The sequence below is a fragment of the Tasmannia lanceolata genome, unplaced genomic scaffold (genome assembly GCF_043159265.1).
Source record: "Tasmannia lanceolata isolate RefF3 unplaced genomic scaffold, GAP_Taslan_0.1 ptg000012l, whole genome shotgun sequence".
NCBI classification, from domain to species: domain Eukaryota; kingdom Viridiplantae; phylum Streptophyta; class Magnoliopsida; order Canellales; family Winteraceae; genus Tasmannia; species Tasmannia lanceolata.
This window is the reverse complement of record NW_027518689.1, coordinates 5,300,530-5,317,460: the sequence shown is the minus strand read 5'-3', so window position 1 is coordinate 5,317,460 and position 16,931 is coordinate 5,300,530. Positions and strand designations below refer to the sequence as shown.

The 16,931-nt window shown below is 39.1% G+C and overlaps 1 protein-coding gene across 4 annotated transcripts; it reads left to right on the top strand.

The window, feature by feature from the left end:
- Window positions 1-1,989: 1,989 nt before the first annotated feature.
- On the top strand, window positions 1,990-14,990 carry LOC143887589 (cysteine synthase). 4 transcript variants are annotated; one of them, XM_077391674.1, is made up of 11 exons: window positions 1,990-2,095; window positions 2,817-2,868; window positions 2,961-3,070; window positions 5,792-5,849; window positions 6,356-6,619; window positions 6,699-6,836; window positions 7,158-7,209; window positions 12,708-12,787; window positions 13,244-13,303; window positions 13,488-13,568; window positions 14,626-14,990. In XM_077391674.1, the coding sequence occupies exons 2-11, from the start codon at window positions 2,827-2,829 to the stop codon at window positions 14,716-14,718; spliced, it is 978 nt and encodes a 325-aa protein (XP_077247789.1). In that variant the 5' UTR covers window positions 1,990-2,095; window positions 2,817-2,826; the 3' UTR covers window positions 14,719-14,990. The 4 variants fall into 4 exon arrangements, with proteins under 4 accessions (XP_077247789.1, XP_077247791.1, XP_077247790.1 ...); XM_077391676.1 differs by having other exon boundaries at window positions 2,049-2,095; window positions 2,763-2,868; XM_077391675.1 differs by having other exon boundaries at window positions 2,051-2,151.
- Window positions 14,991-16,931: the final 1,941 nt, after the last annotated feature.

Genomic DNA, 16,931 nt, shown 5'->3' with positions numbered 1-16,931 from the left:
AAATAATGTGGGCCCCTACCCGAATCCGAACACTACAAAAAAATCATCCAAATAATGTGGGCCCACATTGTTTGGATGATCTAAAGCGTTCATTTAATGGGTCTTGACATAGATAGGGTGTGCCCAAAAAATCAGCTCCATCGGATCATCATAACCCTTCAATCTATGGACAAACCTTCAGCTAAGGGGGCCTACCTTAAACAAATTGAAACTACAAGGGTGTATTTGTCACGTTTTAAACTTAATAGGGGTGGAAGTAGATGTGTCAGAAACTAGAGGGGGTGTAAATGTAATTATCCCTTTAACTTTTAACTAACAATAGAAAAAAATGTACATACTATAACTTATGTAACTCGGGTCGGGTCGGGTCGGGTCGGGCCCCTTCAAACCCGGCTCGACCCGAGATTCATGCGGGTTTTTGAATGCTGAACCCGGCTTGACCCGAAACCCATGAAACTTGAACCCGACCCAGGCTATTTTCGGGTCGGGTCGATGCGGGTCGGGTAAAACCCGGCTCGAGTTGCAGCCCTACTTATAAACCCTTAATACACCCTTAATACACCATCATAATAAGAGAGTAGTCAAACATATTAAATGAGATATTATGGGTTAAAACCACAAACCCTAAGAAGACAAAAATAAAACCCAACTTTTTCTCCTGCTTTTTGTTGCAGGCGTTAATGGGATTGGCGAAGGTAAAGGGTAGGTAGAAAAAGAAGGCAACACTTTTTTCTCCCTGATTTTATGGCTTAACGTGTATATTTTGAGGGGGAAGGGTATTTCGGTAAAAAATCTTGTCAGAAAAAGCAAAATGGTACCTTTCACAAGTTTGAAATTCGGCAGTACCGTCTTATTATTTCAGATATTTTTTAGGACCGTTTCACCAAATTTCCTTTTCTAATTGATTATATTCATTTTTTTAATCCAAATGTCGGAGATAGAAGGCTAATTCCAACTCTTGATTCTGACAATCCCAATGCACTATAACTTTATAAGTCACTTATATGGGAAGTGATATAATTGCCTTTTTTTTTACCTTGGGACAGCCACTGTAGTGTATATATTACCACTCTTTCATAATAAGGGAGATATCCCAAGTTAAAAAGGGGTGCGAATATATGATTTCCCACTTGTAAATTTTAGTGGTCAATATGCTCAAAAGAATTGATCTCACATACATGTCCCCTTTGCCACCTTGTAGGACCCAAAAATTATTAGACGGTCTTGATCTCACATACATGTCCCTTGTGCCGCCTTGTAGGACCCAAAAATATTAGTAGTCTTGATCTCACCCACATTTCCCCTTGTGCCGTCTTGTAGGATTCGAAAATCGTCTTTTACCATTCAGTAAAAATAACTTTCTATGTAATCGCCAAGGTGGTACTAAAAAATTACCTTCTCACCATTGATCAAAATTAACAAAAGTTCTGTTCTCACATGCACGTACCCCCTGCCACTCTGTAGGAGCCAAAAATTGTCTTTTACCATTCACCAAAGGTAAATCTATGTAATTGCCAAAATTTACATATAATCTCACATGCATGTCCCCTTGCTGCGTCAGTACTCAAAAATTTAAATAAAGAGATGGAGAGTGAAAATGATGTTATTAGTAGTATGTAACAATAATTTTTTATTTACGGGCACTAATAATTCTTTGTGTGCACCTGCGAGTTTACTCAGCCTGGCCAGTTTTGACGGGTTGGGCTGAGCCGGGTCAAATTTCAACAGGTCATTAATTTAGTAACCGAAGGCCTGTATCTACGGGCAGGCCAGGTGGACTCGTGGGTCCGGCTCACTTTTCGCCGGGTCTAATTAAAAGCCACTTTCTATGTAATCACCATGATAAACAAACGCTCCACTTGTCATGCGGAGCAGTAAAAACTTACTTTTTACTATTGATCCTAAAAGTGTCTTTCCGCCTTGATAACTTGTAAATAAAGAAAAGAGGGCCATCATTAGAAAAGGAGTGCTGATATCATTTCATTCTTGTTTGTTTTTAGACGCCATTTCCAGTGTCCCTTTCCTTTAAAATACGAAGTAAAAACCTTGAATCTCTTCTGTGGTTACAAAGGCAGTGGTTTGAATCTATAAAAAGGTTCTCTTTCTGTAAGCCTTGAATCTGTTCTCGATTTTCTCGCATTCTGGAGTTTGGTGATTCTCAATCCATTTCATCTTCTTTCTGGTTCTTCTTTCCAGGGAAATAGAAATTGTTTTTTTAGGGTTCTGAGAGTGTGAGATGTTTTTGAAATATCTTCTATATATGTTCTTGAACTTTTAGTTTCAGATTGTAGACGACGTCCGATTTTTCTTCTTCGTCTTCTTTGTTTTATTTCTGTTTTGAGTAAGGATGTTTAGTCTATTACATCCTTAGAAAAATATTAGGGTTTTTTTTAGGGTTTTTGGAAGATCTTTTAATGAATTTTGATGTAGAAATCTTATACTATTAATTTCAGATTGCAGATATTTGACACTGTTACCTTTTGTGGATGATTTAATTTAATTTCATTTTATTTCCTTCCTTTTAAGAAATCTGTGCTTATAGTAAAAAAAATAAAAATAAAAGATGTTTTTAGGGTTTTAGAATTTTGATGTAGATAGTTTATACTATTAATTTCAGATTGCAGATATTTGGCAGTGTTTCCATTTGTGGATGATTTAATTTCATTTTATTTCCTTCCTTTTAAGAAATCTGTGCTTATAGTAAAAAGGATGCTTCTAGGGTTTTAGAAATTTGATCTTAATTTTCTTTTTAAGGACTGCAGGATACAAGGCTTTTTTCTTAGATTCTTATCGACGTTTTACGATCTCCTTTGCAGTAATCTGAAAATGGGGGAGGAAACTTCTGGAATTGCGAAGGATGTCACCGAAGTGAGATTCTTTCATAACAAAACCTTAAACTCATGTTTGTTATAGCTGTTTATTTTTAATTTTTACATTGTTTCTGTATTCCTCTTTTACAGTTGATAGGCAATACCCCCTTGGTATACCTCAACAATGTCGTGGATGGATGTGTAGCACGTATTGCTGCGAAGCTGGAGATGATGGAGCCATGCTCTAGCGTCAAGGACAGGTAATATATTCGGTTCAGGGTTCAAATTCAAGGGTTTTTACTAGGTTTAGGCCCTGTTCGCTTTGGATTTTGAGTCCAAAAGTTATTATTGGACTCAAAATTAAATGCAGTCCAATAATCAGTTTTGGACTTAAAATCGATTGTTAAAATCCAAAACGAACTAGCCTTTAGATAATTCAAGTTTATCATCATCAATTTCTTCACCATGGTCATCACTTTCGGTATGAAAAGATAGAGGTTTGCACATTTCTGTGTTGCATGGATTCGGTTTCGCATGTTGGGGATCCGACACGGATTTGGGGTGTCGAATTTGGCAAACCCTAAAAATGTAGGATTCGTAGATTTGGTAATTTTTAAATAAAATAAAATTTTAAAAATTAAATATTAAAATTATATATATATATATATATATATATATATATATATATATATATATAGAGAGAGAGAATAGAGTTCCTAAGGTGTCACCTCATATAGCTTATATGAGGTGGCGCTTAAAAACATAAGGGGCCTACTTTGTTTGGATGATCCAAAGCATTCATTTGGTAGGCCCTCACATAGATAGGGTGTGCCCAAAAAATGAACTTCATAGGATCATCCTAACCCTTCCATTTGTGGAGGTTGAAATGGATGGGTATAAACCTCCATAAATTTGCCTATTTTTAACCTCCATAAATGGAAGGGTTAAGATGATCCTATGAACCTGATTTTTTGTAGGCACCATATCCATCTAAGGGCCTTTTCAAATGAGTGGTTTGGATCACCCCAAAAATGTGGGCCCCTTATGTTTTGTGAGCGCCACCTCATATAAGCTATATGAGGTGACACCTTAGGAACTCTATTCTCATATATATATATATATATATATATATATATATATATAGTTTCAGCAACCTGTATATATATATATATATGTATGTAATTGTATGTATATGCAAGGTTTTAAAGTTCGACCGAAATCCAAAATTTCCGGGTTTCGGTCAACCCCAAAATCGAAATTGGGTAAACTCGAAACGGTGCAAAATTTCGTTCAGGAAAATCTCCCAAAAATCTGGATTTTAATCTTTAATTAATATTTTCCCGTTAATTTCGTTCGAGATCTTGTACGAGATAAAATATTATTTGATTTGATTTCGTTAGATTTCGTCCGAAATTTCGGCTGAAAATTCGGTTTCGGTGAGGGACGAAACGCATTACGAAACCAAAATTTGAAACCTTGTGTATATGTATATGAGGAAAAGGATTGTACGCTCGAGTGTACCAAGCTTATGGTACGCTCAAGTGCCCAATCACATGTGGGCCCACTTTGTTAGGATGATCCAAAGCATTCATTTGAAAGGCCCTTACATAGATGGGGTGTGTACCAAAAATCAGGTCCATAGGATCATCCTAACCCATCCATTTGTGGAGGTCAAAATGGACAGACACTGTTTGTCCACAAATCTGCCCATTTCTGCCCTCCACTTTTGGAGGGGTTAGGATGATTTAATGGAGCTGGTTTTTGGTACACACCCTATCTATGATAGGGCCTTGCAAATGAATGCTTTGGATCACCACAAAAAAATGTGGGACCCATGTGATTGGGCACTCAAGCGTACCATAAGCTTGGTACGCTCGAGCGAATAATCCTTTTCCTCTATGTATATATATTTATGAAAAATTTGAAGATGAAGGGTTGAGGCCTTAGAATTTTTATTAAGAGACTTGAAGAATAAGGAAGGAAGGGGGTCGATGTTATAGGGTTGAGGCGCAAGGGTTCTTATTAAACGAGTACGGGTTGTGCTTTCATATAAAAAAAGTTAAGATGGAAACATGTTTAAAGTGAAAATATACAGGATTTGCATTTTAAAAGAGACAATGATGAGTCAGATTCTCCTAAAAAAACAGGATTCATGCGGGAGACGGCTAGGACAAGAATCCGGGTGTGTCCTACGTGAATCCATGTCCGATACGCGTGTGGAAACATGTCGACACGGATTCGGCATAGGGGGCAAAGAATCCAATTTCGCAACACGTTTCCACACGGGATTCAGTGTGTTTCAATTTATTGTTTTAAAACTCCCCCATGTCACCGTGGACTCCCCCGGGTTGACTCCCCTTTACCTTGGCCACGTTTTGTGTTTTGCTCTACATAGTCAATAAAAACTCCTTTTGACTCTCCCGAATCATGACCGCATCAACCTAGTACTCAACCGCTTCAACCGAGTACTGGACGGCTCGACCATGCCGTGCCGAGTCGACTAGGATTTTGTTCAGTCGTGTTCCGCCCGCATCCATGCTTTTAAACACTGGTTCAATTTAGCATAATCATTGCCTTTGACATGTTCCTCAGTTTGGTATTGGAAGATTGGAAGTTGAATTTAGTTGAATTTGGAGCACAATAATCAGTTTTGGACTCAAAATCGATTCTCAGAATCCAGAACGAACGGGGCTTTAGATAATTCAAGTTTATCATCATCAATGTCTTCACCATAACCCCAGCTTACTCATTGAAAAAAATGTCTTCACCATGGTCATCATTTTCGGTAAGGAAAGATGGAAATTTGTGCAGTTCAATTTAGCATCATCATTGTCGTTGACATGATCCTCACTCCTCAGTTTGGTATTGGAAAATGGGAAGTTGAATTGAGTTGAAAATCTAATTGTCTTGATTTAGATGCCTATACCACTAGGGTAGATGATTAGGTATTCTATCTGATGTTTTCACATTTTTATTGACAGGATTGGGTATAGTATGATCACTGATGCAGAGGAGAAAGGCCTTATCACACCTGGGAAGGTTAGTTGATTCTGTGTCACCAATATACTTTGACTTGGGACTTTCTTCCTTATTGGGTCCTTATGCGTAAGTTCATCCTTACAAACCCCACATTTTCTTAACACTTCTTTTGTCCATATAAAATTACATCCATTTCCTAAATCTCTGCAATACAAAGCCAACGACGGATGAAAATGGTATAAAATCATCCTTTTTTTTTTGCTTATTCTCTCTTGCCTTTTTCTTTTAAGCATTCTCTATTTGAGGCTCCTTTATGTACTTTCTTTGGAGATGGAGGTTCTAGTTCGATGGCAATTTCTCTTATTTGATTGACATAACAATGGAAACAAATTTGGAACATTTGTCAATTTTAAATTTCCTGTATTGCATGGGGACCTGCTAGTTTAATGTGTTCCATTGACTTCCAGTAATACGGGCTGATTTAAATCATGAGTAACTAGCTATCATTATTAAAGCTTTTTTGCTGACAATTTAACTGATTTTTTGTGTTTTACTGGTTGCTGAAGAGTGTCCTGATCGAGCCGACCAGCGGTAATACGGGAATAGGTTTGGCCTTCATGGCAGCAGCTAAGGGTTACAAGCTCATCATTACCATGCCAGCTTCTATGAGTCTTGAAAGGAGGATCATTCTTCGAGCTTTTGGAGCAGAGTTGATCCTCACTGATCCAGCTAGAGGCATGAAAGGCGCTGTACAGAAGGCTGAGGAGTTGTTAGAAAAGACACCCAATGCTTATATTCTTCAACAGTTTGAAAACCCTGCCAACCCCAAGGTACTACTTCAAATCAATAATTTTATGGACAGGCTAGATGGTTTGCAAGATGAGTATCACTTTGATGTTGTCTGTGTAGATTCACTATGAGACCACTGGACCTGAGGTCTGGAAAGGCTCGGGTGGCAAGGTCGATGCCTTTGTTTCTGGGATTGGAACAGGAGGTACGATTACAGGTGTAGGGAAATTCCTGAAAGAGAAAAATCCTGATATAAAGGTTGGTTTGACTTTTTTCAACAATCCGAGGATTCATGTTATTTCTTCTCTGCCTATTTATGCCCTGTTCGTTTGGGATATGACAACAGATTTGCCATCCCTCAATCCGATTATTGGACTCAAAATTACATTTATTTTGGGTCCAATAATCGGATTGGGGGGTGGCAATCGGTTGCCACATCTCAAACGAACCGGGCCTTAGATTAACAATTAATGAATTCTCTGTAGAAATGCTCGCAGCTCGTTGATTTAATGATATATGTTAGTATATTGCATCATTCTTATTTCTTGTGTTGTGGGCATCCCTTTTTATTTTCCTTAGATGTATGGAGTGGAACCAGTTGAAAGTGCTGTTCTGGCTGGAGGAAAGCCTGGTGAGTTATTAAGACTGCTTTGCATTTTTTTTTTTTCGACTTAAATTTGCTTCCTCTTGCATTTCTTCCATGATGTTTTAGTAAGCGTATGATGTGTATATGGATTTTATCAAGTAAGACGTATATATGAAAAGCTTTAGTTACTCCACAGTGGACTTGCCTACCTTACGATCCTGTAGCCTGAGACTCACGATAAATTATCAGCAACTTTATATAACGGAAGTCAGGCAAAAAATAAAAAGCTGATCCCCTATCTCCCCTATCTCAAAATTGTTAGCTGTTTCCATTTCTGAGCCACTGCTTTTTTAAACACAACACTTCTCCTTATTTGATTCCACTCGGGACAGGGTTTTGGGAAGTGCTTCTTTTACTGAAATGTGCATACAAGTATGTAATCACTTGAAAATTAAATACATAACTACATTATGGTAATTTATGATTTCAATGTGTCAAAATATACCTTATTCATTTGTTATTGCATCCAGTACCTTGACATCATAGTTATATCACATTAGTTGGTTTGTATTCCGAAGAGGGCCTCATTTCTGCATAACTTAAGAGCATAGTCACAAATGTCTTCATTATTTTAGAAACTATCCTGATATTTTGCGAATGTTTGATAAAACGACAAAACCCTGTTATTTCCCTGAGGTTTTGAAACATCATTATCTTCATATTTTATTTTTACTGTGAAAATATCACAAAAATATTGCGATAAATTCACAATATTATTTATTGTCATAATTTGGTTCTTAAATTTGATAATTTTATATATTTCAAATATTCTGTTTTCCAGTTTTTTTTCTCGGTTAAACCCAAAAAAAATTAAAATATCCTGAGATAAACTCTTCCCGAGAAAGTTCAGAGACATATTTATGACTATGCTTAAGAGAATAAGATTTCATATATGCATATATGATTTGCATGCTTTGTCTTTGAAAAAATCGTAGTAGCTGACCTGAGACATGATGTATGCGTCTTTCATTTTAGCTGTACTATTGTTGCTTCTTGTATTTTCTCTTGCAAGCGTTGCATGCACAACACACATCAGATTTTTCTTTCTTTTTTCCCCTTATTTTTCCATTTGTCTGCATGGGTGCTGTATTTTCTTCTTGCGAAAGGTGCCTACACAAAAAAAATTCACCTTGGTAAGCAGATCATCAGCTTGTACACATGAGGCACTTGTCGAGCTGGACTAAAACTTACTGGTTTATAATGTTGGTCCTAGTATTGAACATATGACCACATTTGTTTTGGACTTTAACTTTCAGACCATTGTCACCGTTTCAAAAAAAAAAAATCCTTTCAAACCATTGTATTTGTTGCGAACGGTGCCTTGTTTCCCAAGACACCCATGTGCGGTGGAAGACAAAATTTGGAAGGAGGACTTTCTAGGTTTTTTGGAAACCTAGGTACAAGAGGCTAGAAGAGGGCAACGTGAGAGTCTCTTGGAGAGTGTGGCTGCAAGGGTGGAGTGAGAGAAGTGAGAAAAAGAAAGTTTTTCTTGGGTTCTTCCCAATGAAGCACGGATACGGGTACGGGGTGCGGGTAAGACACGATACGGGTACGAGAATACGTGATTTAAAAAAAAAGAAGGATACGGGTACGTTGTGGATACGCTGAATATAATATATTTTTATATTTTATTATATATTTATAAAAATAAAAAAATTAAATATTTTGTTAAAGAATTCAAACAATTTAATTGGAGAACAATTAAATAACAATAACATCATCAAAATCTAATATTACTTCTAAGTTGTTAGGTTTTTAATTGCGGATATATATATATATATATATATATATATATATATATTATAGATATTTTGATATATTCAACCCCTCCTTTTGTTACGTGGGATAGTCCCTCTACTGTAAATCTGTAATTTTCAATTTAAATTAAACCGGGTGTGCACCCGATACGTACACAAATCCGGGTGCGTACCCGGTAGGGGTGTACATGAGCCGAGCCGAGCCGAGCTTGGCCAGGCTCGGCTCGGTTCGTTAAGCTCAAAAGCTATGCTCGGCTTAGCTCGGTCAGGCTCGCAAGCGGTTCACGAGCCTTATCGAGCTCGGGTTATATTAAATTCACACCCCTCATCTTCCCTGGACAGCCCTATCTAGTGTAATTTGACTACTATTTTTTCACTACGGGGGGTGGTCCAAGTAACAAATGGGGTTCCAAAAAAGAAGTGACATATTTTGCCTCCCCCTTTCACTCCCTGGACAACCCTTTTAGTGTATATATTAATATATAATATATATATTTAAATATATTAAATACTTAACGAGCCTTAATGAGCCGAGCCGAGCCTGTCCTAACTCGGGCTCGGCTTGTTAAGCTTAACGAGCCTGGCCAGCCGGCTCGGCTCGGCTCGTTAAGGATTCGAGCCGAGCTTTTTTCAAGCCAAGCTCGAGCGAGCTTCCGAGCCAAAATTGACACCCTTAGTACCCGGTACGCACCTAAAGAGTACCCAAGAGCACCTGCACCCGATACGCACCCGACACGGGTACTTGGGCCTCCAGAGACTACCCGTGCTTCTTAGGTTCTTCCTGTGGGTTTTCTTCTCGTGGATTTCTCTTGGGTTTTTCTCCTGGCTATTCTCTTGGGGTTTTCTCTTGGGTTACTCTTGGGTACGGTCTTGGGTTAAGTAAGCAAGAAATTGGTTGTGGGTTTGTGGGTTTGTGTTTAATCCATTGTAATCCTTGTATAATTGTTTTTCTCATAGTGGAAGATCGTGTTTCTTGCCCATGATAGTAGGCTCTGCCGAACCACGTAAAATCTTGGTGTTCATCTTGTGGCTACTTTCAGTTTAATTTGTGATGTTTTGCCCGGCGGATTTTCTCAACAGGTGGTATCTGAGCCAGGTTGGAGTGATCGTCGAGGCCCGATGGACTGATCGCGGGTGTTGTGGTTGGATCGTGGCTAGAGCAATCTTTAGGAGTAGAAATATTGTCTAAAAAGATTCTTGTTTGAGTTGGAGCGCAACAACGAGATGTGCGAAGTAATCTGAGATGGCGGTAATACCGAGTTCTACCCAAATCGCCATGTTTTATTAAAAGGGCAGTTTCACCCTATGGCAGATGAGGGTGAAAGTTAGGAATTGGCTAAGGCTTTGAAGGGAAATGATGGGAAGCCAGAGAAGATGACGGATGTCAAGTGGGAAGACATGGAGTCGAAGGTGGTCAGCACGATTCGGCTGTGTTTGGCAGATAGTGTTATGTTTAACATTATGGAAGATGATGAAACGCCTAAATTAGGAGAGAAGTTGGAAAAGCTTTGCATGTCGAAAAGCTTGGCCAACTGGTTGTATCTGAAGCTACAGTTGTACGGGCTAAAGATGCAAGAAGATGGGAATCTTTTGGAGCACATTACAGTGTTCAACGGGCTTGTGGATCAATTCCACAAGGTTGATGAAAAGTTGAAGGAAGAAGACAAGACCTTTTTGCTTCTTACTTCGCTTCTTGATTCGTATGACAACTTGGTGACGGCTTTATTGTCTGGTAAGGATATGATAAAGCTGGAGGAAGCTGCGGCGTCGCTCTTATCGAATGAGATGCTGAAGAAACCTATTCTTGGTGGAAGTGAAGAGCATGGGTTGGTTGTTCATGGTGGGAATCAAAGAGGATGGTCGTCTAACAGGGGATCAGGAAAAGGCTGGTCAAGACCCATGGTCGGCGGAAAGGGCGTGCAATGTTACCGTTGAAAGGAATATGGCCACATCAAGCAGGATTATTTGAAGCGAGCTGATCAGGCGGACAATGGTGCTACGAATACTATGGTGGCGGTAAGGAATGAGCATAACGACGAGGTTGGAGATGTTTTCATAGTCTCCTAAGGTAATCACACTTCTCATGATGGGTGGATTCTAGATTCATGGTGCTCTGTTCATGTATGCTCCAGGAGGGAATATTTTGATACGTCCAAGGAGACAAGCGTAGGTGTTGTGTCCTTAGGTGACGGGCCTACTTGTGATGTCACAGGAGTTTGAATGGTGAAGATCAAGATGTTCGATGGAGTGGTTCGTACTTTGGGTGGTGTAGAGTATGTCCTAAATATACGAAAGAAACTAGTGTCACTTGGCCGGTTGGGCTCATGGGGTTGCAGGTTTTCAACTACAGGTGGAGCCATAAAAATCACACGATGTGTATGGTCCTGATGAAATGAGAAAAGTGTGGCAGATTATATTGTTTGGTTGGGGACAAGGTTGCTGGTGGTCCAAAGATCTCGATGGCTAGGTGGAAACAGGGTAATGACGCACGAGCATAGGGTCTCTTTCGCAGTTGTTGTAGAGATGGGTTTTCAGGTTGCAGTAGATGGTGAGAAGGTGATAGTACCCGCGTTGGGGAGGATGGATTAAGATCCCTCTCCAGGGTTGACTGGATGAGTCAACGGGTTGGCAGCTACACATGTGCATTGGCCGTATTGATCGAATCGCGAGGAGTCCGAACTAGGATAATTCGAGGAGTGTGTAGATGGTACTTCGGAAGGCCAATGGTGGTTTGCGGTGACAGCAGACCGGTGACAACATCAACGCAAAATCTTCAGGTGACTAGGAAACAGGCCAAGGTGGAGATTGATGGGAAAGTTGCCTTGTTTCCCAATACACCCATGTGCGGTGGAAGACAATTTGGAAAGAGGACTTTCTAGGTTTTTTGGAAACCTAGGTACAAGAGGCTATAAAAGGCAGCGTGAGTCTCTTGGAGAGTGCGACTGCTAGGGTGGAGTGAGAGAGAAGAGAGAAGAGAGAAAAAGAGAGTTTTTCTTGGGTTCTTCTTTGGTTTTTCTTCTCTGGGTTTCTCTTGGGCTTTTCTTTTGGTGTCTTGGGTATTCTCTCGCGTTACTTATGGTACGGTCTTCGGTTGAGAAGCAAGGAAAGGGTTGCTGGTTTGTGGGATTGGGTTTAATCCATTGTAATCCTCGCATATTGTTTTTCTCATAGTTGAAGATCATATTTCTCACGCGAGGAAGTAGGCTTACCCGAACTACGTAAAATCTTTGTGTTCATCTTGTGGCTTGTGTTTGTTTCTAGTTTCCATTTAATTTGTGCACGATCGAATTGTTTTGCTTGGCCGATTTTCTGAGCAGTATTTTTGTGCCAGAAATTCTTGTATGCTTTGTTGTGCTTCTGAAATTTTATTCAATCACTAGGGCAATACTTGTTTCAGACTGCTTTGCTTTTGGGATTGGCCTTCCGTAAGAATGCCACATAATGGATGCCTTATAAATGCTACATCTTGTCCTACTTTACCCTCAGTCACAACAAGGCAAGCTTATTTGGTTAGCAACCATCATTGCTGTTATGTTTAAATCTACAGTAACCTCATTCTTTTCAAGCACGAACCATTTATTGGCATTTAAATCTCCCCTTTACATTTTCACCATTTAAAGCGTGCATTATATATTTCTCTTCTTGTCTATCCTTTCAAAGAAACTGTTAATCTTTGCACATTGATGATTTCATGGCTTGAAAAGTGCCTACTTTTACATGTTGTAGGCCCACACAAGATCCAAGGTATTGGTGCTGGTTTTATTCCTGGGGTTTTGGATGTCAATCTTCTTGATGAAGTTATCCAAGTAAGTCTTTTAAACTGGCCATTCTCTTTAGTAAACATATGAACTTATCTTCTGCAAACACGAAATATTAGCACTAGTATTCTTTAGGATATATTAGCACTGGTATTTTTTAGGATATATTATCACTAGTATTCTTTAGCTGAACTATTTGAACCAGAACTTTGGCTCAACTAGCATACATGGCATGGCCTAGCTTGTTTGCAATTGATAAAAAGATCATAAGAAATTGAAGTAAACCTCCCGTTCAAAATAATAAATAAATAAGAAGCCGGCGAAGAAAAAGACTGATGGAAACAGAAAGATAAACTAATCTATTCTGTTTGTTGATGACTCTTGTGAAGCTACATAAAAATAATGATACATTTCTGTTTTCTAAGCTGATAAAGTGCCAAATGCAGACACAGACATCTTTGAACACCTTTTCTAATTAGTTCCTTTGTTGGTGGAATTTCACAGGTATCAAGTGATGAAGCTATTGAAACTGCAAAGCGTCTTGCACTGAAAGAAGGTTTGCTGGTGAGTTGCCAGTCGATATTTCCATCATTTGAGTTCAGACACCAGTCTTTGAGACACCAGTCTTTGAGTTCAGACAATATTGTCTTGGCTATAATTTTCTTCTATTTTTTAGATATTATTTTCTGTTTATAAGCTTTTATTATTCATTCTTTTCCCTTTCTAATGATGGGAACATCGACCTCAGGTTGGGATATCCTCCGGAGCCGCAGCGGCGGCGGCTATTAAGATTGCAAAGAGGCCAGAAAATGCAGGCAAACTCATTGTTGTAAGTTCATTCTTTCGATAAGTAGTTCTGTTCTACACCTTCCATTCTGTAATTCAGAATCATCCACTTTGAATTTCAGAAGGCAGCTATGATTTGAATGCTTTGTTTAGCTTGAACACATTAACAATTTAATTTTTAGTTTCCATCTATAGAGTGCTATCTTTTATCAACAAACTGCCAGCATGTCTTGATATTCAAAAATAAAAATGTTCACATGAGCTTGTCCTGCCAATATGTTAGTCTTTTATGTTTTTTTGATACTTCACTCGGCAATCTTTTGGTTGTAAAATGAGTGTGCGACCTTGATCATAACCTGGAATGATTATAAAATCTCTAGTCTTGTTTATCCTTACTAGGTGAGTAATGTATAATAAACCATCAATTTCTGCTACTGAACTGGTATTTCCTTTGGGAAGAAGTGCCTACCTTTAATACCAATTCAATAAGCTTCAATATAAGCATTTAAGTAATTAGTTGCAGGTTCCAATCCACAACAAAATTGAATTGATATCAGCTGCGTTGGGTGACTTGGGTCTCATATGTCGATCTAAGTGCCATACTGAACTTGATTTTTGGAACCCAGATAAGAGTAGAAAATGAATGCCTATGCCAAATTGGTTTTGTTCTCTCTGTTGATTCTTCTAAAAAAAATCAGCAGTTCATTCAATCATCTCCGACATACATATGAAAGTCGGATATGAGAAAAAATCACATTCATTTCAGTTGAGCATATCCCACTATGAACAGAAAAAGTTACATATGATGGTGAAAGAAAAATTAACCTATTTTTGGATTGCAGATAGGATTTATTATCTGTGCAGTAATATAAGCATAAACATCTATACATGTGTTTCATTTTTTATCGATTAGATTTGTATGACTTCATCAATCAGCTTGCTCGCTCTCTCTCTCATGAAAAAGCAACCTCTTTCATTGCTCGTACTTTTTTATGTTCCTTTTTCCTTTTTATAACCATTTTTAATCAACCAGATATCTGCTATTTTATGTTCCTTTTCGAGTAGCGGCTATTTGACTGATAATTGTTCCCTCTATGCAGGTGGTCTTCCCCAGTTTTGGAGAGCGTTATCTGTCCTCAGTTCTGTTCCAGTCTGTGAGGCATGAGGCGGAGAACATGGTTTTCGAACCCTGAAAAGTGGTGATCTTGATATGATCTTTTGTTTTTCTGGTTCATAATAAGCTTTGATGTTTGAATAATTCCTGAAGCTTTCTGAAGTCTTGTGTTACAAGTATGATGGTGGTTAAGGAATCAAACTTAAAAAAAATGGAGTGAAAAACTGAAAATTAAGTTGTAAGGGTCACTTAATCCCAGTTGAAATCTGATTCCTTGTGTTAAACAAGTCCATAAGAATAATAGTGTGTGAATTACCATTGCTTAATCAGTACTTATTTCCTTCTTTAAAAGAGTTGTGCTGGAATGCATCTGCACTGTGACCTGTTTGTGTGTTGTGCATGCCACCATAAATGGGACCCTGTAGTCTCACACTTAATAGATGGTCCTGATGCCTTGATGAAGATGACTTTTTCTTCACGCACACCGAAAAAATATAAAAAATAAAGAGATTTTTTTTCCTATAAATTTGTAATCAGCAAAATATTTCCTGATTTTTTAACCCTAAATTAATCTTGGAACTTGGGGCGGCACCTTAAAAGGGCTCCCTTGTATCTATCATTCCTCAATAACATAAATGATACAGGAGGACATAAAACCTAACTCTAACTTATCATAATAAAGGAAAAGTGTAGCTGAAAACCACCTTCTCCCATAAAGAAGCAACATTGATTTTGGGCGCTGATATTCACCTCCCCCGCCCCCCCGGACTGCTGGCTAACGTTATACGTTAGGATTTAACGTATATGTCACTTTCCCACCATATGACCTCTCTCTCTCTCTCTCCACACACACAACAGGAACAGTTGGTGGGCCCAACAGAAACCGTTGGTGGAATGGTGGGCCCATCTTTGAACAGCGTAGGCCCTGCCCATACCACACCATAGGATAATCCAAACCGTCCATTTGATGGGCCATAAACGTAAACAGCTTGCGTTCCAAAATATCATTTCCATAGGCTGATCCTAGCCCTCGATCTAAATAGAAATTACATCATATGGTGTGGTTCGTACAGTAACATTAAGGCCCACCCATATTTTTGAAAATGAAGTGTACCGTCGAGACCATAGGATGATCCGAGCCGTCCATTTGATGGGCCATAACGTAAATGGGTTGGGCCCCCAAAAGGGTTGGTCCATCAAATGAATGGTTTGGATCATCCTGTGGTAGTACAGTAACATTAAGGCCCGTCCACAACATAGGATGATCCAAGCCGTCCATGGTTTGGATAATCCTATGGAGTTGGTCGTACACTAACATTAAGGCCCAATCGTAGGCCCCACCAATATTTTTCAAATTGAAGCGTACCGTCCACAACGTAGGTTGATCCAAGCCTTCCATGGTTTGGATCATCCTATGGAGTTGGTCGTACACTAACATTAAGGCCCAATCGTAGGCCCCACCGATATTTTTCAAATTGAAGCGTACCGTCCACAACATAGGATGATCCAAACCATCCATGGTTTGGATCATCCTATGGTGTGGTTCTTACCAATTTAGGCGGGCCGTCCATTTGATGGGCCACAATGTAAATAAGTTGTGCCCCAAAAATCATTTCCGTAGGATGATCATAACCCTACAATCTATAGAGGTAGCATAAGATGTAGTTGCTATTTAGATCGGAGGGCTAGGATCAGCCTATGGAAATAATATTTTGGGACGCAACCTATTTACATTTATGGCCCATAATGGACGGTTTGGATTATCCTATTGTGTGGTATGGGCGGGGCCTACGTTGTTTAAAGATGGGCCCACCATTCCACCAACGGTTTCTGTTGGGCCCACTAACTGTTCTTGTTGTGTGTGTGTGTGGAGAGAGAGAGAGAGAGAGAGAGAGAGGTCAAATGGTGGGAAAACCTTAGCCAGCCGTCAAGGGAAGCGGGAGAGAGGAATATCAGCGCCCAATAAAAATTGTTGATATCTGAACCTTGAACCAGTGTATGGGCATTAATGAAACTTACTGAACAAGAGATGAAATCTTCTCTTGTGGTTTAGGGTCGTTTTGGGATACCACCAAAATTGATCCTTATTTGCAATTAAGGCTTAGGCCATGTTTGACAACCATGAATTCTTTTTTTCCATGGAATATTAGTTTGTCAGGTAGTGAGAGAGGGCTAGGGGGAGGGTGGGAGATGAAGAGACTTGAGATTGTATGACTGATGAGCGGGAAAGAAATGGCTAAAAAGCAAGGAAAAATATGATATTTTCACATCCCCTGCAGTATGCATTCGCCC